This window comes from Apostichopus japonicus, chromosome 16 (genome assembly GCF_037975245.1).
Source record: "Apostichopus japonicus isolate 1M-3 chromosome 16, ASM3797524v1, whole genome shotgun sequence".
Lineage (NCBI taxonomy): Eukaryota > Metazoa > Echinodermata > Holothuroidea > Aspidochirotida > Stichopodidae > Apostichopus > Apostichopus japonicus.
The window spans coordinates 44,162,314-44,189,991 of NC_092576.1; the positions used below are offsets into that span (position 1 = coordinate 44,162,314).

Sequence of the window (27,678 nt, forward strand, 5' to 3'; positions counted from 1 at the left end):
TTTAGAGTTAATTTTATTAACCGTACGATTGGTTACAATGTTATGTGTGTAATGTTAGGATATATCATGAATGGACATGTGTATTTGGTTTCCAAACCAGGAATTACAAAGCGTTTATTAAAGCCAACATGAAAGAAATATGAAATAACTTCAAACCGGTAACAAAATAATGATATTCATCGGTAGAATTTTGACAATGTATAAAATATTCTATAAAATTACTAAAACTTTAATCAGCTGTTTCTAATGAAGTTTTGAATTATTATTGGTTTCAGCCCTGAACGGTGGGTGTCAGAGCGGGAGGGGACAAGCCTGATCGGTTCGTGCAGGTTAGCAAAACATTTTTTTTAAGCTACGTGGGAAACTTAATTACTTAAATACTGGGAGGCTGCTCCAGATTAGGCAACCCGGGAAGAGACTGTATAAGCTAAGAAAACAAAAAAACACTAAATAACCTACAAGACCTGCCATTTATAAGGGTACGATCATTAATTTCAAGCTTCAGTACACAAAATGTTCCGATTGTCATGATCTTGTTCGTTTCATTATTTGAATGTCATAACAGTCACGCCATCCTATTATCCTAGTACACTATTATCTATACCTGTGTTACAAATTGTGATAATTTCAGCTATCGATATATCAAAAATGCAAGGTAGGAATTGTATGAAAATTTCACCAGGATGCTTAGTGTATAATCTTATTTAATTAGTCAAGATATATTTTACTCTGGGTTATCCTTTTTAAGATTGGCGACTTTGCAGTCTATTTTGAGCCAAGATGTAACTTATCAAACTCGTCTATAGAACAGAGTCATCAAAATGTAGTAAACATTTAATGAAAACAAATGAAAATTAAAAATATGATTTCTACTGAAGAATATAACGTTATTAGAACCATTCTGTATGGTTCAATTCCTGTTGCAATGCTATCTATCATGATACCGACATTATGACGTCATACCAGCATTTAATGAGAGATTGTATGTTAAGCGCATGATCAAAGCATTTCTGAATTGACTGTTACTGATGAAATGTTAGTCTTAAACGTTTATATCTTTGTCTGTCGGTGAATTATTGTAAGCATTATATTATTCGTGCGCTGATGGAGATCAGTCAATACAACAAATAGAATATGCCTTAAAATTCATCATAATAAACTAAAAGTATTTCAAATCATGATTTGAAATGGATAGAACATACATCTGTAAAAACAATAACAAAGCGAAGTTTAAAAGGATAATAAAATAATAAAAACAAAAGTATTGAAACAATCGAAAAAGTTATTTAAGTATCAGTTACTTAATATACATTTGTCATTTGAAATCAATTGATATGACGTAACATTCACGCACCCTATTGTCTTCATGTTTTGAATGAAACTACACTGGAACATAAAGAAATGAAGAAATGCTGACTTAGAACAAACATATCCCAGATATTAATTAATATCACATGTAAGTCCTTGTAGTTCGATTTTAATAACGCAATGACATTATAGATATACAATGAATGTCATTGAGTCTTACCATTGACACAATTTCGGTGGCTCTAATCTTGTTAGATTCAAGACATTACGTAACTTAGTTTGAATCAAAGTTTGAATCAACATTACGTGAAAGAAGGAACAAAGAAACCACATAAAAGTGTAATCATGCACTCCTAGTTATACCGAGTGTATGTGGATACAGTATGTACATATTTTAACCAAAGCATTACAAACATGTCTGGTTAAAAGTAGTTTAGAAGTATTTACAGAAGTAGGCGTTTAATTAATATTCTGAGTAGTATAATGTTTGTCGGGTGAATCATCATTGCATACAATTGGACCAATAAAGGATTTGATACCCTGCTTTCGAGGAGTGCATGGATGCTGGAGAGCAGGTCACCAGCAATACTTGACCTACAAACAAACCATTACGCAAGTAGCAAATACTTTGTAACATATTGTAGAAAAATTAATTCCTAAAAAAATACTGAACTTTACCGTTTAATTCCCATTCTGGAAATTAGCGTTCAGATAGTGGTGCAAATGACTACTATAATATCTACTAGGTCCCCGATGTGGTGGTTACGTCATCTAATGCCTCCAACCCCTCTCACCCTCTAAGCCACTCCACATACACAAAAAGAGTAAGACATGGAGTGTACTCTCTCTCTTCCCTCTCTCAATAGTTGACATCCAAGAGAAAAATAGGCTCTTATAGTGATGACATAATGTTTGATGGATGACATCATCAGAAGCTTGATTGGTTCTTTGCAATTTGAATTTGGCTCAAAGAGATAAAACGAATTTAAAGTTAGAAAAGGAAGTATATGTAGACAGTAATGTTACTAATCAAACGAAAGAAATTACTTGTTCTACACTTTACAATACTAAGTAGCCTATACGAACATGTAACATATCAACTCTTGGTTTGGATTTTTTTGTAGTATTTGGAGTTATTAACAGTTAACAAACCTAAGCCCTTAACAGGATGAAGAAGGAATCTACTACACATCCCATCCCCTTCCCCGAAAAGAAAAGCTAGCATTTAATTTAAATTATGTATGCTATATGTGGTTGAACCAACCTTAACGGTGGGTACTATATCCTTATTAATAGTGGACGTGTTTCTCATAATTACTCATTGTTTCAAACCTGTGCTTCTCTGTTTTGGTTTGATTTACATCTCATCGAGCTAAATTCAAGCGACACAAGGAGTACATTTGTTTAATGTTTCTTCAAATTGGTAATCAGTGACGTCACCCTTACTATTTCCGTAGTTGGCGAAGTTGAGATCTCTGTCTCTTAATAGAAGAAAGATGTATAGTGGACATTGAACTCATTACAAACATTAGCAGCATATACATCAGCTTCAGAAATGTTCATCAAATTACCATGCCATTGTCTTGAGAATATAGACTTTGGATGATGTAACAATCATACTAAACTAGTTGCATGTGTATTATACTGGAGCTCTATCTGACGATGTCTGTAGTATTTGGGAACTCCTAACAGTTTAAACATTAACTCTCTATTAGATCCTTTCGCAATGAGATTCCTGCCATCGCTTTGAGAAGAGAGTGAATGACGTCACAGTCCTGCTAATGATGGGCGACGCCAGATGAACATGCCTTTTGCAGTGAGCTGTAATATAAAGGTATAATGATTTATATTAGGTATGCTTGTTATTATAATAAATGGATTAAGCAACTACGTAGTGGTAGAACAATGAGTTAGTAATACCTACACAGTCCCCTTCCAACACACACCCGCAAAAGTGTGGCAGTAATACCATGAGCCAACAAGTAATTTAACCCACCAACTAAACAAACATCGCGAAACGTAACACCAGTAAACGATCGGTATGAAGTTGCCCTCTTTTGAGCACACAATCCATGACCGCTCTCTCTTCAATGCATTTGTTGTTCTCGTAGGTAAGTCTAACCATGCATTCACATTAACATTCTTCTAAACTTCAACGAAGGAATTAATGTGCTCTGTAAGTATACTTTACACTCTTAATATTTGGTTTTATGCAAAGGCAAAGGAAATAATTTGTTACAAAAGACGAATTTGTAGGAAACAGAAATGGAAGAAGATAATGCTCTTTAACATGTTTGTGTTTTAGAAAACAGTATCGTGACCCTCTGACCTAAACATCCCTTCTGTCTCTTAATTTATGAATCTGTATTTCATTTCTCCCCCTTTCCGATCCCACCTCACTTTATTTAAAAATTCCATGTTTACGTCCCTAATTGAGTCACAGATGCCAAAGAGCTGACGAGCCATGAAGTTGCTCAGATTTAACCTTCTTTAACCTTCTTTCCACTGATTCTTTTATTTTATGTGTGTAGTCCAATAGAGTGACGTCACCATATCGATAATAGTCGTTTCCTAATAAACTTTCAAATGTTTACCGACAGTTTTGTCCCGGTAAGTATTAACGAAGGACTCACGATAATTTATATTTTTCCTTCAAATTAATGAGGAATGGTGGAACTATACTAACCATTATAATAACCGTTTTAGTGATAAGATACATGTTAGCAGATGAAAAAAATATATCGCTTTCAAGATATGACCTTCTTACGCCTCATCAGCGGAACAGAAGATTGTGTATCCGACATTATTGCGATACGGAACATATACTTTTGTTTCTTTCTAATGGAAGGAACTTTTCACTCATTTTCATGCATTTAATCAGGGATCAGCCTGGTAAACACAAACTATATTAAACCCAATTACAGTTGAAGCAGATGAAATTAGTGACAATATAAATTAGAAAATCACAGATATAGGGATAAAAAATGTGTCTAATGATGGATAATTTGTTTAATATATTAAGATTTTACAATTAAAAGTAGCAAACACAATCCACTCTCAACAAATACAATTTTAAATACTAAGGTAAAAAGTATTCAATTGTATTGACCATACACTTACTTGAGCCATGCCAGGCTTTTCTGGTAACTCTCTTCATCGAATCCCTAAACAAGAGGGAAAGTATTAGTTATGAATATGTATAAGATAACACAGAAAAAAGACAATGCAGTATATTTAAATGTTGTAAATATTCATCATATGCAGCCATATAAATAGTGTTTTCTCAGATGTTATCGATTTAGGTTTAACCAAACTTATTTTCACTTCATTTTGAAATTCCATTTGCATGTTTTTAAATGTCTTGACAGTTTTTGTCCTAATTAGTATCATTTCAGTTATCATTTTAGGGAATTCTAACAAGTATATTCTGCGAATATTTTAGCACTGAACACGTAATACACATGACGGATAAATCCATGAAACCATGGTCACAAATGCTGTGATCGCTTTGATTCCGTGCTTGAAAGGACTAATTTGCGAAGGTTGGATTCGAGAAAAAAAAAACGTTCTATACCGTTTGCTTGAAACATTGAAAATAAGTGTATAAATAACAACAATGGGTCGTATATGTCAACAAATATTAGACTAAGACCCCAACGGTCAATAGCCTGCTTAATACGAATGGTCAGTGGTCTGGTTGGATCCGTAGACATACTGCTTACGTCCTTAACACTCCTGAAATTAAATTTTAAAAGGATCCTTATGGCGTCCCGGGCCCCAATGCGAAAATAAATACATAACTATACTGATTTAACAAGATGTTCCGAAAAATTATTCGCGATCACAATACTGTCCCGTCCCCTTTCCGCGGGATCCGGGCTTCTGTGGTTACTATAGTACTAATGCCTGGGGAAACTGTCAGTATGTAGGTACTAGACCCATAGTAACACTAGGTCTTGAACTCGTTTTGTTTTTTGAGATAGATGGGAGATATTGGGGAGATATTAAGTAATTAAGAGACATATATATTTCATTTTTCAGGCCTTTTATTAAACCAGGATTCGTTTGGACAAAGAGGATCCTCAAAACCTTTCCAAAACAAGAAATTAAAATTACTTTCTTATAAGTTTCTTACTATATTGTAAGTTTCTCTGTACAGTATCAGTAAAGCGATAGCTATAGATTTATGTAATTAATATTGTTCCTGCATCTCCATGGTTACACATTACGGTTATGTCCGAGATGTCTACAGACATAACATATCACGATGTATTACAACTATTAAACTAAGAGTGACTTCTAAAACTCCGGCGAAGAAAGTTAGTGGAGAGGGATGGGGTGGGGTTAATTTACATCTTCATCCAAATTTGGGTAACATTTTCTAGTTTTAACCAATTTAGTCTGACGAGTCCTCCCTCTCTCCATTTTAACACAATGAACTCAAAGCCACAAGTTGTCTGCCTTTAAGGAGAAATACTTCATCACGTCAACTTATCCGACACCTGCATAGTGAGGACACACCCAACTTCCATTAGTACAATTTCGTATATACAATACTGTTTGTAGCATAAATACGCCCTAGCTGCATGTGTAAGCTACAATGGTATTTTTAAACGGGCCCTATAGGCAAAAAGATAAAACGTGCTTTGAAATCAGCTCTTATGTTAATTCTGAACAAACTTTGACATTATTCAATAACAAACGCCCGTAAGAACACTATTGTTAGCTGGATTAATCAGGTTTTCAATACATATAATGTAAACAAAAGAAGGAACGACATGTTAAAGATTAATGTTTTATGGAATATTCCAAAATTAAATTTCATGTAGACGGAAAAAATGATGTTTTATTGTAATTCCTTGCTACCGTATTTGACTAGCAACAGAAATGTTCGGTATACTCTTCAGAAATTGTCTTCCATATTGAAAGAAACAGACTAAAAACCATCGTAAAAAACAATAACTTTAACAGGTTGTGATAAACAACATTCAATTAATGGAGATAAGAACCAGCGTATACTTTCTCGAAATCTTACTTGGTTTTTTTTTAACTGACACAAATTTGAATAATATATATCTCTCAATGAAATTTGTGTGTTTTAAACTTTCAAGTTGGCATAGAGCCAACTCTCATACAAGCACGCAGGTTCATCTCAAATCACCTTAGTTCGTTAGCTACCTACGCCGTTGCTGTCATGTCATTTCAATAATTTATATGTTCCTGTTTGACGGATATGTGATGATGGTTACATGCAAATTGTATTGTATCTTTTACCGAATTTCTGCGAGAAGTTTGGCTCCTCTTTAACAACCCCAATCCCTCCCCGACCACAGAGAATAATTATATTGATTTTATGTTATCAAAGAATACTGGAGTAGATATTTATGAGCAATTTAAGTATAACCTTCTAGAGTTAGTCCTTTGTGTGTAGAGGAAATTGCTACACTACGATAACACTGTTGAATCGTCATCTGGCATTTGATGATGTTAATATATATGTTTCTCTTGTGTGTCAATGAAGATTACTTTTAAGAATTTTTTTCTCAGTTCCTTTTACAGTAAATAACCTGTGAACAATTGTTTTGCAAACAAATAAATGAACAAAGGATTTACTATTACAAATTTTAAAATAGCTTTTTTAAACTTTTTTAACTAGAAACGAATTATGATCTGCGCATCAGCAGAGTGGAATCACATACTCTTTATCATCATTACGAGATATAAACTTGTAACTGACTTATCTATATTCCCCGTTCTTTATACGCCAGTTATAAAACTTTCCTCCCTGGTGAGAACCAATGTCTAATACGTTTTGTCTTACTTCTTTGTTCCACAGTGATTTAACACCTTGCATGTTAATACATTACCGTTATTAATTAACAGGAACATGAACCTATGTCTCACTTACCTCTTCTCCTGGTAGTTTGCCATCATTGTCACAGACCTGAAAGGAAGGAGAAATATTATTTTCATCATATTTTAAAATTGTACAGCAGGAAAATATAATAAGTTGAAGACGAACCAAAACATATATGTAAGAATGATATGTCTTCACATATATCGCAGTAAACTATTCCTGACAGACTCGTCACTGTAAGATGCACTGACTAAATACCATGAATATAAACATCAGCTTTATAGGGATGACAAAGTAGTCTTATACTCGTCATTAAACACTGAGTGACGTCATCACATACTGAGTGACGTCATTAAACACTGAGTGACATCATAATGATGAACTTCTTACTTAGATGATCAGAAGAATACCATGTAAACCAGAGAAGATGACGAGTAGGGAAATGAGGGCAGTATTCAAAGATAGAACTCAGAACATCATGGTTGGATCGATTCAATGTCAAAAAGCAAAATCTTGCTTAACCTATAAAGCAGCACATTAGTCCCCCCCCCCTTTCTCACCGTGGTCTTAGATGGTCTGTTTCTATGGTTTTGTTAGTCTAGTAACGATATCCATGAAAGAGACACAGTGGGAGAATTACATGTAGTATAGTGTAGATCTGTTAACATATGTTAACTGTTCGTAAAAACGATATAATATAAAAAGAAACTACATATATTTTCTTCTTTCTAAATTTACCCTGTCCATGTATCTTTAATTGGAAGTTTGTACATTCTCACAAAATCAGTTTTCAACTGATGGTTGATTCTTTTTGTTCAACGTTAGGCAGGGATAATTTAAATCAGGAAGCGACGGTCTGTAAATTTAGGAATAATTAGATTGGGTTTTTGTAACCGATACGCCCTGTTCGTCTATTAGACTAGTATAGACAGATACCATGTGAGCTCGTCATTGCTTTGTCTCTATATACTAACTGGACTAGGACTTGGTTTGGGTTGCTCATATACTCTACAGTACTCTGTTTATACTCAAGAGTACATCCTCGAACCCAGGGACGTAGCTAAAGCCTGATGATTGGAGAGTGTAGTGGCTGAAATTCCAACTGGATGGGTTTTGGAGCCCGAAAATTCCGAAGTTTTGTACGGTGCATGGAGTATAAGGATCGCGAGATACAATTTCTCAATTTGGCAAGGAAAACGTGGTAAATATGACTGATTAAGGGTCAACTCTGACCGAAATTTCTAGGTCTTTCACAATCACAAGAATATATGAATAGGCCTAGGTAACTTAGAGTGCGACAGTCGGAAATTCCGACTGTCGCACTCAAATTTTCCAACTATCGTCAGTTTTACCAAGATTGGGGGGGGGGGGATGAGATACCCCACACCCCCTTCTAGCGACGTCCCAAGTGGTCTCGGACTCGTCTCGGAATCAGGAAACATTGGACTCAACTACATCAGAGTGTTTGTTATACTATAACATACAGACATATTGAATGGTTCTGATGGAAAGAGTACTAATAACAATATGAACCATGTGAGGATACAAGGCCCGGATGTTGCATTATATTATCATCACCGCTTGAGGATAATATGAAAATGCAATAGTTAATTTGCCGGATAGTATTTTTGTTTTTAAATCAACGACATTACACATGAACACCCTACCTCTCCCTCTCTGGCCCAGGCTCCGTTGTGATCTTGTTTCATACACATAAATAATTATTCAAAAGACGAAAGAAATAATGCAACTATTTTACAACCAATATTAGTTCAGGTTCACCATTGCCTCTCTCCTGGTGTCATAATGTGCTACTTATTTATAGTATTGTATATACAGCGGGTGGTAAGAAAAGGCGTTCCTTGAAAGTTATAAAAATCTTAAACTTAACCTTTAAGATGACCTTCTACTATTTCTTTAAGTTTCATATATAAGCCTGGTTGGACCAACATATTTATGTCAGTCACGTATATACACATTAATATAAATAAATAATATTATATAATCAATAGGGATCCCTTATATCCCAAGACAACTCAAACTACTAGAACCGGGTATTGTTTACTAACTGTTGTATTGCTGCGTGCAGTGACGTCAGACGTTAAGATTCTACAGATGAAAAGTATGCATCGATATTTTCACCAATAACACATTTTATTACTGAGACGATGTGGAAGAGAGACACTGGAAGCACGATAGATTCATTTTGTTTGATATGTTTTATCCGTCTGAATATTCTCTATTGTAAACTTGAGAATTTTACTTTGATTCAGAACGCAATTACTTCGATAAGGAGGACACATAGGGGTTTACATGCAGAGAAAGAAGAACAATAATAATTAAGATATAGGACGAATGTTCGGGAGTACGAGCGTGGAAGGAAGACTTCAATTTATTGTTTCATGCAACCTCCTTTTTTTGCCATACCTCGTCACAAGGGTTTCTAACGTATGCGCTGTATTGTACGATATATATATAGATCTTGGACAAAAACGTCCTCGTAGTTGGACAATTGAACATTTCTTTAAAAATGTAAATAAGGTTACTACAGTATGGAGACCTAGCCGCTCTGCTCCCATTAGGATATCTAAGGATATTTTTCCCATCTTTGATATGTCAATTGAAAGATAACAAATCAAACCAAAGAAATCTATGCTATATATGTGATAATTACGTCATGCATATTTACGATTGATTGTCTTTAATTGGGTTCAAGTTTAATGAATATGAATAATAGCCTAAAGTGCGACGTGTTATTACATGAATTAACACTTCATTAATGTGTACACATCTAACTAAACATTTACGGTTTTATGAGGTTCCGTTTCATGTTAAATGAATAATATAATACAACAAAGTAGATGTCTGCTTTAGGAACACATAAATGTGGTTCAATATCGGATGAAAGGGCGTTGAAAGAGAGAAGGAATATGGACAGTTGATAGTAAAATATGGAAAGTAGTTTTCTACCCCTAAAAGAAAGTTGAAAAAAAGGAACCCAGAATGATGAAATAATGATGTAAAATTCGTAATATCTTCACAGAGGTTCCTAACGTTTAATGTTAGCCTGACAGGAAGTAGACACTTGACAATATGTAACACTAATAGCCTAAAGTGCGACGTGTTATTACATGAATTAACACTTCATTAATGTGTACACATCTAACTAAACATTTACGGTTTTATAAGGTTCCGTTTCATGTTAAATGAATAATATAATACAAAAAAGAAGATGTCTGCTTTAGGAACACATAAATATGGTTCAATATCAGATGAAAGGGCGTTGAAAGAGAGAAGGAATATGGACAGTTGATAGTAAAATATGGAAAGTAGTTTTCTACCCCTATAACTCAGCTTAGTCGGTATTTCAGACAAATCCCGCTTATGACATCGTCAAAAGTGATGTTTCAGTTATAGCATTGATTATACCATTGTCATTGCGGTGTATCAAAAACGATAAAATCAAATTAAGACATTCTCAAAATTAGAACCTACAAGACATGAACTATTCGTATGGAACACCTACTGTATCCTGCACGTAAGGGTATTTTAGTTAAAGCTAATAGAAATGTTCCCAATCCTAATATCTTGCCCCAAAAAATGGAATAAAGCTATGCTTTTTTGTAACGTTTATTCAAAGGAAAGCACTTGAACATTTGTATGGATTATGTTTAGTAACATATGTTTTCAAATATTTATCAACTTTTTTACTTTCTTATCTTTACGTTCGTATTGATGTACATATTTGTATATTTCTTAGTCTTTGGTTCTTATGTTTATAGATATTGCATATTTATACTGGTGATAACGGAAATGAAATTAACAGTATATGCGGATTTTGTTAGATTCGAGTTAGGTATTTCTGACGGAAGCTCTAAGTGCACATGTTATGTTCAACGGTATATTAATATGATAGAAGTTAATATGAACCTGACCGCTTGTAATGAGCCTCAGCAGGCGATGAAAACAGAAACAACTTTAGCCCCAAATCTTACATGTATGAAATGGATGAAGCTAGTATGTACATATGGTAGGTCTGATTTAAGTTCCGATGCTGGTTACAAAGCAAACATGTTTGTCATGAGTTTAAGTATCTATCCAAGTTATAATAATTTATCAAACTGATGAAACGTTTATGAGCTATTTGGTGGCGGTTAAGTTGATACTGTAAACGAAACCAGCTATGTTAATGCTACATTAGTTAAGTTAATCTTATCATTCAACCATTGCTGTAAACGGATCATCCAGCTTCTACAAATGACAGTCTACTGCACACTAAGAAGCTTTTAACAATTCAGAAAGCAATATACGGCAAAGGCTAAGAATCTTTCTTCCGGGACGCAGTGTCTTGAAACAAATTCAGATGCATGTGCGTGCTCTTTTTTAACATTGTGCGTGTAAAGAATCAACAAATACGTGTCTTGTTCTTGGTTACCATGGTAACTAGACAACAGAACGAAGCAGTTGGATAAATTATGGTGTAATTGTGTAAATGTGCGGGGAAAATTTTATAATCACAGCTACACCGAATCATCGATAATGACTTACTCCACAAAGCAAATCTGTTGCCACTAAAATAATATATTTGTACGATCTTCTTCTTTAGTTTATTACAAATATTGAATGTATGAATATCACGAATTTCAAAATAGTCTTCAACTTTATTTAATTTATATTAATCGCCAAAATGTCCAGGACTTGCACACTGGAGAACGGTGTGTCTGAAATTCACAAGCCATTTCATCTATGCAGTCCACACACAAATGATAGGCCATGTAAACCAGTTTCTGATATGATTTTAGAACTAAACAAGAACAACAATGTTATTTAAATCGTGCTGCTTCGCAGCGGTCACCATACCTTACATTACCAGTTCATCCTTATTACTGACATATATAAACTCCAGTTATTTAGCGTCCTATATACATTAATGAACTTGAAACCGTCGCAAAAATATATATCTTCTTAAATTAAAGTTTAAACAGTAGAGGTCCTTTAAATCCATTGATGCTATTAGAGAGAACAGTGTTAAATTATGAGCAAAACTTAATTCAGTTGTACGTCAGTTATTTTTATACTAATCTGGATTAATAATAACTTAAACTATAGTTATCATTCAAATCTCTTGAAACTATTAGAGAGAACAAAGTTAATTATTGAGTAAGAGTAAACAAAATTGGACTCTAAAACTTCTGTACTTTGTGCTGCTTTTTAATGCAATCTGCTGGTAGCAAACTTGACCGTTTAACGGAAAGAGAAGGAACATAATATTACTTCAGTCCACCAAAATCCCACCAGAGAAGATTAAAGTAATTTTTTAACACAAACAAATATCCGTGACACTAATTGGTGGGACACAGATTTTCTAAATCTGTCTAAACGACAATGAATACACTAATTAAGAGCAGTCACGTGATTATAGCAACGACTTGAGATAAAGGTTGTGATTACTTTTATTTGTTTCATTAAAAAAAATGCCAGATCTTCTTCTTACTTAATGGAGATCGTAATGAGTACCCTACCACTGTTATACCTCAATACGTAATGAGTCCCCTACCTCTGTTATATCAAAATACGTAATGAGTCCCCTACCTCTGTTATATCTCAATACGTAATGAATACCCTACTTCTGTTATATATTAATTTGTAATGAGTAACCTACCTCTGGTATATCTCAATACGTCATGAGTAACTACCTCTGTTATATCTCAATACGTAACGAGTACCCTACCCCTGTTATATCTCAATACGTTATGAGTACCCTACCTCTGTTATATCTCAATACGTAATGAGTACTCTAGCTCTGGTTTATCTCAATACGTAATGAGTACCCTACCTCTGTTATATCTCAATACGTAATGAATACCCTACCTCTGTTATATCTCAATACGTACTGAGTACCCTACCTCTGGTATATCTCAATAAGTCATGAGTAACCTACCTATATTATATCTCAATACGTAATGAATACCCTACTTCTGTAATATATTAATATGTAATGAGTACCCTACCTCTCTTATATATCAATACGTAATGAGTACCCTACCTCAGTTATATCTCAATACGTAATGAGTACCTTACCTCTGTTATAAATCAAAACGTAATGAGTTCCCTATCTCTATTATGAACCTCTGTTAGAAATAAACATACATCAGCTTACGGAATATAACTTAGAGGAAATCTGAAAAGGAAATATTCGACATTCATACTTCTTCATCCGTATCCTCTTCGAGTGGAACAGGTCCTTCGTAACCCTGCAAGAAAGGGAAACAAATAATCACACATAACTATATAAAACAAAAGTCATCCTTATTAAAGTGCGCTTTATTTGCCTGTTATTCCTATACGCCGATTATCGAATAGTTTACTTTCATCTTGCATATGTCCACTGGGCAGATAGAGAACGCACTAAAACACGGTATATTTTGATAATTAAAAATTATTAAGAGGAGCACGAATTTTGACAATGATATTTTGACAAGATTTAAATCTTTATACGGTTTTAACCAAAGAGTATAACAAAAACCGCCTTTGCTTTTTTTTTTCTTTTTCACTCTAAGCCTGTCCTCGACGAACTACAAAATACTGAAAACACAGAAACATTTGAAGCTAAAATATATTTTGGGAGGGGCATTGAAGAATCATTTATAACGCATTTCCAGCATTTTACAGTAACAAAACAATTACACCATAGAAACAAATTCATGTATTGCAAATTTCCGTTTCTTCCAAATACAAAGAACTAAGCGAGTAAAGTTGCAGAAATGCGCTAACTGGTTGGTAATTGTATTATAATTTTAAAAATCATTGTAGCTTCTATTTTGTTGCTGGAAATTAATTTAAAAAAGGAAGATTATTACATCAATGGTTCCTTCCGGTTGACTATACACTATGTGACCAGAAAAGTCAGCTAGTAGGCTAGTGGCAGCGCCTACTCCAAACTAACTTTAACATTATGCTGATGTGTATGTTGTAATTATGCATGGCAGGAGGACAAGTCGTATAAATTCATTCCTAGCAGATTCATTGACTCTATGTACAAGATTCTCATAATCAAGCTTGAAAATTTTTGAACAAAATTTAAGAAAACTTTTTATTCTTCTCGTATCTTTAACGTGTACAAAATGATACCATACTGGAACCGCATATACTAGGATCGGCAAGACAGACGCCGCGAACACCCTTTCTATTGTATCACTGGAAAAGTATGGGACAGTGAATGCTAGTGTCGAAACAATATAATACACTTTAGCTAACATTTTTGAGATATGATTTGTAAAAGTTAACTTATCGTCAATGCACACTCCTAGATACATAGTGCAAGAGGTACGTTCAATGCACGAGCCCCGAATTATAGTTTTCTGTTCTTTAACATTCATTCAACCTTTGTGTTTAACATTTATATTTTCAAACAAGATTTTTTTTTATTTATTTGGATTCAAAATTAGATTTTTTCTGCTCACACAAGCTAACAATTCTAGAAATAAAGTACTGATATTCATCTTGATCTTTACTGTGTGTGCTTTTACTGATTCTTCAGGAAACAGCAGTATCATCTGCATACTTAATAACATTGCAGTTGGAACTTGAGCGTATCTCATCCATGTAAATGGTGAAAAGTAGAGCCGATAGAGGACCCCCTTGAGGAACGCGAATTTTAATATCCGATTTAGAAAAAAATCCCTTCTGTAATTTCACTTGCGTATATCAGCCTTGTACAAAGTTTGCAAGCCAATGAATAAGCCATGGTTTTTCAATAAAGCTACATAGATCTTGAATTAGGCGATTAGGCAATACCGTATTAAATGCGCTTGAAAAATCTAAGAAAAGGACTTTTGACAATGTTGTGTCTTTCTGATTTAGCCCCGAAACGAAGTCATGTACAAGAGTAAGTATGGCATCAGTGCATGAAACTCCCTTTTTGTAGGCAAATTGATTTTTGTCGCCATGTTCAATGATAGATTGCGTTATGTATGGGAGTAGAATTGTCTGCATGCAGTTAAATCCAATACTTGAAATATCTATTCGTCTATAGCCATTAACTGTTATGGGATTACCTGTTTTAGGAACAGGTGACGTTTTAGCATGTTTCCACGAAGATGGAATCAGACTTTCATTAATACTTCTATTAAAAATAGTTGCAAAAATACTTGACAGTTCGTCAGAACAATATTTGAAAACCCACCACGAGATGTTGTCGAAACCTGAGGCAATTCCACTTTTAACCAGGCTAAAATATTTGTTAACTTCATTCTTTACGAATACTACAGGTATATCATTAGTTCTTTCTGGTAAGATCAAATTAACATCCTTAATAACAGCACTGTTAAAACGTCCAAAATGTTCATTTAATTCAACTCCAAGTTCATTAGATATCAAGTTTTTGTGATGGTCACCGGGTTTGCTAATAGATTTTAGCAGGCTCCACGGAGAATTAGAATTTGATGTAACTTTCTCAAAATAAATAGATCTATTTTTGTGTACGTGCTTATTGATTTCTCTTTGTAAGCTGTTTCTCTTTGCAGTATCACCAGTTTCGATTGCCTTCATCTTCCCCTTTTCTAATTTCTTTATTGTTTCATCCGCTGGTAATCTCTTCATCATCATACAATGATATGTAATGAATGAATGACACAATGATGCATGTAGCATCAATACGCCCTAGCTGCACGGGTAAGCTACCGTCGCAATTTGAAAAGAATTTTAATGGGCCCTAGAAAGAAAGATAAACGTGCCTTGAAATCAGCTCTTATGTTTATTCTGAACAATCGTTGACATTATTCAATATTACACCGCCATAAGAACATTATATTTTAGCTGGATTATCCAGGTTTTTAATACATATCAAAGATTAATGTTTTCATGGAATATTCCAAAATTAAATTTCATGTAGACGGGAAAAAATGCTTTATTTTAATTCCTTGCTACCTCATTGTGACTAACAATAGAAAGGCTCGGTATAATATTCAGAAATTGGCTTTCATATTGAAACGAACAGACCAAAATCTATGGTAAAAAACAATAACTTTAGCAGGTTGTGATAAACAATCATCAATTAATTGAGATGAGAACCAGCGTATACCTTCTCAAAATCCTACTTGGGGCTTTGGACTGACACAAATTTAGTAATATATCGCTCATTGTTTTTTTCTATTTAACTTGCATGTTGGCAGAGAGCCAACTCTCATGCACGCACGCCGGTTCATCTCAAATCACATTAGTTCGTTAACTACATACACCGCTGCTATCATGTCATATTGTCATATATATCAAGGGACCCGAATTGGAACTTGCAATTGCACCCCTTCTCCATTAAGTCCACTCTGTAAGGGATCACTGTATGACGTCATCAATCAGACACTAAACACATCAAGGGTTAATTTTGTTTATAGTTTCCTTATATCTCAAATAACAACAGTTTGTTCCGAGTTATTAATTAATTACACAGTGGACGCTCTCGTATCACGATGAATAATAATAAGCTATAACCGATACTCTAACCCTAACAACCCAGTAAATCATCTTCCTCCTATAGAGTCACTCACATTTACCAACATAGCGGACTAGTTTATCTCTTCAATTTCAGTAGTTAATATGTTCCTGTTTGACGGGTATGAGATGATGCTTACATGCAAACTGTATTGCATCGTTTACCGAAGTTCTGCGAGAAGCTTAGCCCCTCTTCAACCATCCCCAACCCCTCCCCGACCAAAAAGAATGATAATAATAATTTTATATTATCAAGGAATACCGGAGTAAATGTATATGAGCAATTTAAGTATAGTCTTCTAGAGTTAGTCCTTTATGTGTAGAGAATATTGTTACACTCCGATAACACTGTTGAATCGTTATCTGACATTTAATGATGTTAATATATTATGTTTTTCTAATGTGTCAATAAAGGTGACTTTTAAGAATTTGTTTATTTGGCAGTTCCTTTCACAGTCAATAACCTGTGGAAATTTATTTCGCGTAGAAATTAATGAACAAAGGCTTTACTATAAGAAATTAAAAAAAAAATAGCTTCTTTATACTTTTTGAACTAGTAACGCATTATGATCTGAACTTATCAAATCAAATAGTAGTTTTGCATATATGGGGGGGGGGGGGGGGGTGAGGGGACACCTGAACTATTTAACAGTTAATATTCTAATAATGTATGAGGCTTTTAAGACACATAACATCGGACTAAATCGTGTATGAATTACAAATATAGCGTAAAACTTTAAAAGTGCGGAAGGAAGATTATATAGGCCACATCTTATCTTGACATTGAAAATGTACTATCATCAATCCAGATATAAACTTGAAACTGGTCTATCTAAATTACCTGTGCAATTCACGTCAATTATAAATATTACCTCTCTAATAAGAAATAAATTATAATACTCTCTATTTTTATTTCTTTGTTCCACAGGAATTAACACCTCCTTGCCTGTTACTTAATTACCGTTACTTATAAACAGGAAAATGAATCTGTCTCACTTACCTCTTCCCCTGGTAGTCTACCCCGTATGTCACTGGCCTGACAGGAAGAGAAAGGTTATTATCATGAGATGTTGAAATTGTGTTTCAGGAACATATAATAAGGCGAAGCAAAAATATAACTGTTAGTATGATATACATATTCACAAATATCTCAGTAAACTATTCCTGACAGGTAAACACACATCTGTATTGAGCACACTAAAGTCAATATAGGAGACAGACTCGTCACTGTAAGATGCACTGACTAAATACCATGAATAAAAAATCAGCTTTATAGGGATGACAAAGTAGTCTTATACTCGTCATTAAACACCGAGTGACGTCATCACACACTGAGTGACTTCATTAAACACTGAGTGACATCATAATGATGAACTTCTTACTTAGATGATCAGAAGAATACCATGTAAACCAGAGAAGATGACGAGTAGGGAAATGAGGGCAGTATTCAAAGATAGAACTCAGAACATCATGGTTGGATCGATTCAATGTCAAAAAGCAAAATCTTGCTTAACCTATAAAGCAGCACATTAGTCCCCCCCCCCCTTTCTCACCGTGGTCTTAGATGGTCTGTTTCTATGGTTTTGTTAGTCTAGTAACGATATCCATGAAAGAGACACAGTGGGAGAATTAAATGTAGTATAGTGTAGATCTGTTAACATATGTTAACTGTTCGTAAAAAAAGATATAATATAAAAAGAAACTACATAGATTTTCTTCTTTCTAAATTTACCCTGTCCATGTATCTTTAATTGGAAGTTTGTACATTCTCACAAAATCAGTTTTCAATAGTTGACTCTTTTTGTTCAACGTTATGCAGGGATAATTTAGATCAGGAAGCGATGGTCTGTAAATTTAGGAATAATTAGATTGGGTTTTTGTAACCGATACGCCCTGTTCGTCTATTAGACTAGTATAGACAGATACCATGTGAGCTCGTCATTGCTTTGTCTCTATATACTAACTGGACTAGGACTTGGTTTGGGTTGCTCATATACTCTACAGTACTCTGTTTATACTCAAGAGTACATCCTCGAACCCAGGGACGTAGCTAAAGCCTGATGATTGGAGAGTGTAGTGGCTGAAATTCCAACTGGATGGGTTTTGGAGCCCGAAAATTCCGAAGTTTTGTACGGTGCATGGAGTATAAGGATCGCGAGATACAATTTCTCAATTTGGCAAGGAAAACGTGGTAAATATGACTGATTAAGGGTCAACTCTGACCGAAATTTCTAGGTCTTTCACAATCACAAGAATATATGAATAGGCCTAGGTAACTTAGAGTGCGACAGTCGGAAATTCCGACTGTCGCACTCAAATTTTCCAACTATCGTCAGTTTTACCAAGATTGGGGGGGGGGGATGAGATACCCCACACCCCCTTCTAGCGACGTCCCAAGTGGTCTCGGACTCGTCTCGGAATCAGGAAACATTGGACTCAACTACATCAGAGTGTTTGTTATACTATAACATACAGACATATTGAATGGTTCTGATGGAAAGAGTACTAATAACAATATGAACCATGTGAGGATACAAGGCCCGGATGTTGCATTATATTATCATCACCGCTTGAGGATAATATGAAAATACAATAGTTAATTTGCCGGATAGTATTTTTGTTTTTAAATCAACGACATTACACATGAACACCCTACCTCTCCTTCTCTGGCCCAGGCTCCGTTGTGATCTTGTTTCATACACATAAATAATTATTCAAAAGACGAAAGAAATAATGCAACTATTTTACAACCAATATTAGTTCAGGTTCACCATTGCCTCTCTTCTTGTGTCATAATGTGCTACTTATTTATAGTATTGTATATACAGAGGGTGGTAAGAAAGGGCGTTTCTTGAAAGTTATACAAATCTTAAACTTAACCTTTAAGATGACCTTCTACTATTTCTTTAAGTTTCATATATAAGCCTGGTTGGACCAACATATTTATGTCAGTCACGTATATACACATTAATATAAATAAATAATATTATATAATCAATAGGGATCCCTTATATCCCAAGACAACTCAAACTACTAGAACCGGGTATTGTTTACTAACTGTTGTATTGCTGCGTGCAGTGACGTAAGACGTTAAGATTCTAGAGATGAAATGTCTGCATCGATATTTTCACCAATAACACATTTTATTACTGAGACGGTGTGGAAGAGAGACACTGGAAGCACGATAGATTCATTTTGTTTGATATGTTTTATCCGTCTGAATATTCTCTATTGTAAACTTGAGAATTTTACTTTGATTCAGAACGCAATTACTTCGATAAGGAGGACACATAGGGGGTTACATGCAGAGAAAGAAGAACAATAATAATTGAGATATAGGACGAATGTTCGGGAGTACGAGCGTGGAAGGAAGACTTCAATTTATTGTTCCATGCAACCTCCTTTTTTTACCATACCTCGTCACAAGGGTTTCTAACGTATACGCTGTATTGTACGATATATATATATATATAGATCCTGGACAAAAACGTCCTCGTAGTTGGACAATTGAACATTTCTTTAAAAATGTAAATAAGGTTACTACAGTATGGAGACCTAGCCGCTCTGCTCCCATTAGGATCTCTAAGGATATTTTTTCCATCTTTGATATGTTAATTGAAAGATAACAAATCAAACCAAAGAAATCTATGCTATATATGTGATAATTAGGTCATGCATATTTACGATTGATTGTCTTTAATTGGGTTCAAGTTTACTGAATATGAATAATAGCCTAAAGTGCGACGAGTTATTACATGAATTAACACTTCATTAATGTGTACACATCTAACTAAACATTAACGGTTTTATAAGGTTCCGTTTCATGTTAAATGAATAATATAATACAACAAAGAAGATATCTGCTTTAGGAACACATAAATATGGTTCAATATCAGATGAAAGGGCGTTGAAAGAGAGAAGGAATATGGACAGTTGATAGTAAAATATGGAAAGTAGTTTTCTACCCCTAAAAGAAAGTTGAACAAAAAGGAACCCAGAATGATGAAATAATGATGTAAAATTCGTAATATCTTCACAGGGGTTCCTAACGTTTAATGTTAGTCTGACAGGAAGTAGACACTTGACAATATGTAACATTGCGTCCATTTCAAGAGTGTCGGGTAAAATGAAGATCACATCTTAGATTAACGCTCTGTCATACCGTGACCTGTAACACCTATTAATGTCACATACTGCTCACTGATCTGTCACAATTTTAAACAAATATTATAACAAATATCAACTGAATATTTTATGTCAATATCGCAAATCAAATTAGAACATCAATAAGACTAGTTAAGTATCTATAGAGCGATGCATACTGTAACACTTTGTAACCAAACAATTCTTCCGTAGCGACTGCAACATAATGCATACAGCGATATAGACTATATGACTATGTTCTGTCTGTCATACCAGACAATCAACCATAGTGTCTATAACTCAGCTTAGTCGGTATTTCAGACAAATCCCGCTTATGACATCGTCAAAAGTGATGTTTCAGTTATAGCATTGATTATACCATTGTCATTGCGGTGTATCAAAAACGATAAAATCAAATTAAGACATTCTCAAAATTAGAACCTACAAGACACGAGATCTGTTATCTCGTCAAAATGACAATTTTCTGAATTTTGTCGTTTTGTCGAGATGGTAGTAAGTGTGCAACTCGTCAATTTGCAGAAAATTGTTGCATTGACGAGATCCGTTATCTCGTCAAAACGTCAATTTTGTGATTTTTGTCACGTTACCATCTCGTCAACTCGTCAATTTGCAGATAATTGTCGTTTTGTCAAGTTGGTAACGCGTGAATGCAATGTCCTTTCTACGCTTCCGTATTTGTGAGCTATTTGGTGGCGGTTAAGTTGATACTGTAAACGAAACCAGCTATTTTAATGCTACATTACTTAAGTTAATCTTGTCATTCAACCATTGTTGCAAACGGATTATCCAGCTTCTCCAAAGAAGAGTCTAATGCACATTTAAGAAGCTTTTAACAAATGCAGACAGCAATATACGGCAAAGGCTTAGAATCTTTAAATCCGTGACGCAGTATCTTTGAAGAAAAAAATCAGATTCTTTTTGAACATTGTGTTTGTACACGGCGTCACAAAATCCGCGTATATTTATTAGTTACCATGGTATGTACACAACAGAACGAAGCAGTAGGATATCCACCTCCCCCCCCCCCCCTCCATACTGACTGGTATTACGGTCTTGATATGTAAATGTGCGTGGAAAGTGATTTAATCACAGGCTCCAACAAAACATCGGTTATGATGTACCACACAGAGCGAATCTAGTGCCACTTCCATAATATATTACCGATATCTTATTCTATAGTTTATTCTAAATAGTGAATATATGAGTTTCACGAATTTCAAAATAATCTTCAATTTTCTTTTCTTTATATCAATTAATGTATCACTACTTCCTTCATTTATATCAATCACCACATTGTCCAGCATTAGCACTCTGTAAAACAGTGAGTCTGATGTTTACAATCAATTACGTTTATCATGCACTCCACATAAAATGATAGGCAATGTAAACCAGTGTCTATTAGGATTTTACAACCATAAAAGTGCAACACTGTTGAATCGCCATGCTTTGCATCAGTCACCAGTTCATCCTCATTTCTGACATTTAAACTCCAGTTATTTAATGTCGTATTTACAGTAGTGTACTTGAAACCGTCGCAAAAATATATACTTCGATAAATAAACGTTTAAACAGTAGAGATCCCTTAAATCCCTTGAATCTACTAGAGAGAACAGTGTTAAATTATTAGGAAAATTTAATTAAGTTGTACGTAAGTCATGTTTACACTAATCTGGATAAATACTAACTTAAACTATAGTTATCATTCAAATCTCTTGAAACTATTAGAGAGAACAGAGTTAATAATTGAGTAAGATTGAACTTAAAAAAAGAGTTACAAAAATGGACTTTCAAAACATCTGTACTTTGTGCTGTTTTTACTACAATCTGCTGGTAGCAAACTTGACCGTTAACGGAAATAGAAAAAAAAACATAATGTTACGTCAGTCCACCAAAATCCCACCAGGGATGATTAAAGTAACTTTTTTTCAGCAAACAAATATCAGTGACATTAAATTGGTGGGACACAGATTGTCTAAATCTGGCTAAACGACAAATAATACACTACTCAGGAACAGTCACGTGATTGTAGCAACGAATCTAGATATCTTAGCTTGTTGCAGGGTATCCAATAATTCTGCAAATATTACATGGCTTGGTCAAATTTTACGACCTATTACGTTATAGGCATTTTTATTTTCAGTTTCATGAATACGTTAACCCAGTGATTAAATTCTCACCTTTATTTGTCGTCAATCATAACCTAATTTATTATTTAGTTATAATAAGTTTGGGGTAAAAATCACCCAAAAATATGTCCCTGTAAAAGGCCGCTAAACTTCCCACATCCCAATCCTGTACTTTTGACCTAACTCGCTCAAACAACACAAGAAATTGTAACAGTTAATTTGTTCAGTAATTACTGAAATGAAGACAAATTATTTAAAGCTACTATCATGCGGTATTGAAATGATGCCTGTAAGGCCCCGTGAAAATGAACAAATCCACGAGGGAAGATATACGGGGAATCTAAACGGGGCATCTATATATAGGGGCAGCTATACGGGTGCAGCTAAGTAGGGGGCAGCTATACGGGGTAGCTAAACGGGGCAGCTTTAGCGGCGCAGTTATACAGGGGTAGCTAGACGTTGCAGTTATACGGGGGCAGTTTACACGGGAGGCAATACGGTGCAGCTATATAGGGGCAGTTATACAGGGGAAGATATACGAGGGAAGATATACGAGGCAGCTAAACAGGGGCATTTATATAGGGGCAGCTATACGGAGTTGCTAAGCGGGGGAACTATACGGGGCAGCTTTACGGGACAGTTACACGGGGCAGCTAGACGTGGTAGTTATACGGGGGCAAATATACAAAGGAGGCAATACGGGGAGCTATATAGGGGCAGCAATACGGGGCAGCTAAACGGGGGCAGCTACACGGGCAGCTTTACTGGGCAGTTATACGGGGGAAGCTAGACGGGGGCAACACTATAGGGGTTACTTTACGGGGTACAGCTAGACATAGTTGCCCCCGTATAACTGCTACACGTAGCAGTTATACGGGGGCAACTATAAAGGGGCGGCAGGGCAGCTTTACGAGGGCAGTAATACCGTGGCAGATATACGGCGAAAGATACACGGGGAAGCTCTTAGAGGAGCTATGTAGGGCTAGCTTCACGGTGCAGCTATATGGTTGAAGCCATACGGGTAAAGATACACGGGGGGGGGGGGGGCTATAATGGGAGTTGAAAGGGGCAGCTTTACGGCGGCAGCTAGATGGGGCAGCTACACGGGGAAGCTTTACGGGGGCAACTATAAAGTGGCGGCAATACGGGGCAGCTATATCGGGAAGCTTTACGGGAAGCAATATAAGGGCAGCTATACGGGCGCAGCTATTAGGTGGCAGCTATAGTGGCATATATACGGTGCAGTTATACGGGACAGCTATACGGGGCAGCAATACATTGTCAGCAATACTGGGCAGCTACATAAGGAAGCTATATAAGGGCAGCTATACGGAGGCATCTATAAGGCGGCAGCTATAAGGGCATCTATACGGGGCAGCTTTACGAGGCACTTATAGCGGTAACTATACAGGGGAAGATATACAGGGAAGCTAGACGTAGCAGTTATTACCGGGAACATATACGGGGGAAGCTATGGGGAAGCTATAAGGGGCACAATTGTAGGGACAGCTTTGAGGGGGAAACTACACGGGGCATCTTTATGGGGCAGTTATACGGGACAGCTAGACGTTGCAGCTATACAGCGGCAACAGTACAGGGTCAGCAATACGGGGTAGTTATATCGGGACATTTATAATTGAAATTGCTGACAGCAATCAAGTATACATTTAAGCTACAAATGTTATCACAATATTGTTGTTTATAATTAATGTGAATGCAAAGACAGAGGGCGGATTTGTTTTATCAGCAATGGCTGCCATAACGGGAAGCTATAGCGGGGCAGCAATATAGGGGTAGACATACGGGGTAGCGCTGCAGGGGCAGTTATACGGGGCAGCTATACGGGGCAGCTATACTGGAGCAGCTATACGGGGGCAGCAATATAGGCGTAGCTAAACAGAGACAGCTATACGGTTAATGATGTACGGGGAAGCTTTACAGGGCAGCTATATAGGGGCAGCTAACCGCGAGCAGCACTATGGGGCAGCTAGACGTGGCAGTTATACAGGAGCAGATATACAAGGACAGATATATAGGGGCAGCTATGTAGGAACAGCTCTACGGGGGCAGCCATACGGGCAGCTATACAGAGGCAGCTATACATTGACAACAATACAGGGCAGCCAGACAGAACAGTTAGACGGGGCAGATATACGGGGGCAGCTACACAGGGCCAGCTATACCGGACAGCTTCAGTAGCTACGTACAGAATCGGTTAAAAGGACCGTTATACGACTCTTACAACTGTTGTATGTGCGATATGCCTAACATATTCTCCGAAATTAAATTAAAAAACATGACCTTGTTCATGACATTCTACTGTTTTATCAGAAGCCAAACTTGAAGCACATTGGATGTACTTTGAAAACCCGCACAAATAAACAAACACGGCATATACATCAACATATTGTACAATATGTAACAAACCTGCAGTCTAAAGGTATACCGTTCAGCTATATAGGCCTATATTTACAGTATACTTGTAATATCAACGGTGTCACCGATATGGAAGTGATACGGGTGTGTCAGTATAGCACTGCTGATTGACATTCGGGTAAAAAACTGCTTTCAACACCCTACCCCCTCTGGTCTCTTTTACAGCTCCCATCCATCAATGTTCTTATTCTTTCGACACAACGATTTGAATTCCGCTTTTTTTCTTTAATGTTGCGAAAGATAACGTTGTATCTCTACGAACTGAAACTACAATAATCGAGTATCCTAATCTTATTGCTGTATCTTTGCATGCAGTGCAACTTTCAAGAAATTAGTTTAAGGACTTGAAAAAACACTTATACATCATCAACAATAAAACAGTTTTCTTAGGACGTTATCGACGAGTGAAACTAAAAGCACGATTAGGTTGACTTTGCTCCTATTGCTTTAATCCGACTGAATATTTTTTCATTGTTATTCATATGTGCTTGAAGAAAATTGTTTGAATTATAAATTAGTTTTTTGAGTAATGATATAAACACGGGGCTACAACCAGGGTCAGGAAGAAGTAAATTGGATCGGAATTCTGCAGTAGAATCAAGAGGAGGGATCTTGAAGTCATGTTGTATTAAACATGTTATATTCCATACGGACTATAACCCCCTTAAACCCCCACCCACCCACCCACACTCAATCAATCCCCATAATGACAAACTCCATTTACTAATTAACGCTTATAATGCTGACAGCAATCAAGTACATTAAACCGACAAATGTAATCGCTATATTGATATTAACGATTAATGTGAATAAAAATATGAGGAGGAATTGATTTATCAGCAATTGCTGCCATAAACGGTGAATTATCTCTTACCTGCCATCGACCGGTCTGCAAATTCAGACGACGAATAGATTCGCTGAAATTCCAAACTGTATGAATAAAACAAAGAGACTAATATAAAATATCAGTGCATACTTATTCTTTATTAGTCTAGATTGATATCATAAACAATCAATTAACCTGATTTATGTCGGCCCTCGATGATAACTTCACATCAGCTGAGTAATCGATCTAGTTGATTCCTTAAGTTTGATCTTATTAGTTTACTATCATTATCATTTCAGAAATATAGCTGATCAGTGTACAATCCTTATATTTCAGTAAGATTACTGTTCAGTTAAGAAACCTAATCATGATAGTCGACTATCCGATGCTCAGATCAAGAATAATAATCCATGAGACGATGAACTAATCAGAGAACACTCGACATGAGTGATGTCATCACACACCATGAAAGTTACTACTTTACATATTGAAAATATACAAAAGTACAAAGTATTTAGAATTACTTTATTGAATTAAAGTATAGAGGTACAAGACTAGACAAATCATCGTCATAATCACGTGATCACATTCCCGATGTCCTGAGAGTATGTCTGTTGTGTAAAATAAGGTGTATGACGTCATGCTTCCAGGTACTTCCTTAGGAATGTTTGTTTTCAATTGTATTAAGACTGCATACATCTATGAGGCGCCATGTGTGACAAAATGATATACCAAATATATTGATTATAACTCCTCATATATATATTAGTTATACCGCAATATATATAACTTACTCGTGCACCTCATATATATAGGTTATACATAACCTATTTTCATTATGCATAACATATATATCATAGTACGTCATATATTTTGCTATTATAATCGATATATATATATATATATATATATATATATATATATATATATATATATATATATATATATAATATAGGTCCGTATACTTGCACACTGTTGTTGTTCATGCTATACAAGGCTGGTATTTGCATACGCCCCGCCCACGTATCAAAAGTGTCTAACATGGCACCGCCCATTCGCGTGCTGCTCGCTCGTCTATAACCTATATATAATATGAGCTCGCCGAGTGTGACAAAATTATACGGAAAGCCGTACGTATACAATTAGGCAACGTTGGTGCGTGAAGACGTACTATACCTATACTATACTACTAGGTGCGTGCATATATGTGCATGCCTGCACTTTCAAAGAAATGGATGTACCTGGTTTTGTCACCGCGTTTTCATCCATTTCTAACATATTTAGCGAAGCATTTTCGTTACATCATACTTCAGACGACCACAGAGCCTTTATCCTTCAAGGGCGGGTTGACGGTGCCATCAATTTTGTTCAGGTTTTCGCTGGATGTACTTTCCCGGCCCCAAGGACTTCGCTCAGGCACATAGGCATACGGGACCATTTCACTTTGGGGGGGGGGGCAGAAATTGTGCCCG

At 35.7% G+C, this 27,678-nt stretch overlaps 1 protein-coding gene across 1 annotated transcript in view; it reads right to left on the reverse strand.

The window, feature by feature from the left end:
• The window catches only part of LOC139982552 (uncharacterized), a 217,401-nt gene continuing 189,723 nt past the window's right edge, over positions 1–27,678 (reverse strand). Inside the window, exons 3-8 of the mRNA XM_071995445.1 lie at positions 26,255–26,310; positions 17,655–17,690; positions 13,375–13,419; positions 7,217–7,252; positions 4,429–4,472; positions 1–3,129 (exon numbers count right to left, since the gene is read on the reverse strand). Coding sequence (XP_071851546.1) covers positions 3,087–3,129; positions 4,429–4,472; positions 7,217–7,252; positions 13,375–13,419; positions 17,655–17,690; positions 26,255–26,310 — 260 coding nt within the window. The 3' untranslated portion in view covers positions 1–3,086. The remainder of the gene's footprint in view (positions 3,130–4,428; positions 4,473–7,216; positions 7,253–13,374; positions 13,420–17,654; positions 17,691–26,254; positions 26,311–27,678) is intronic.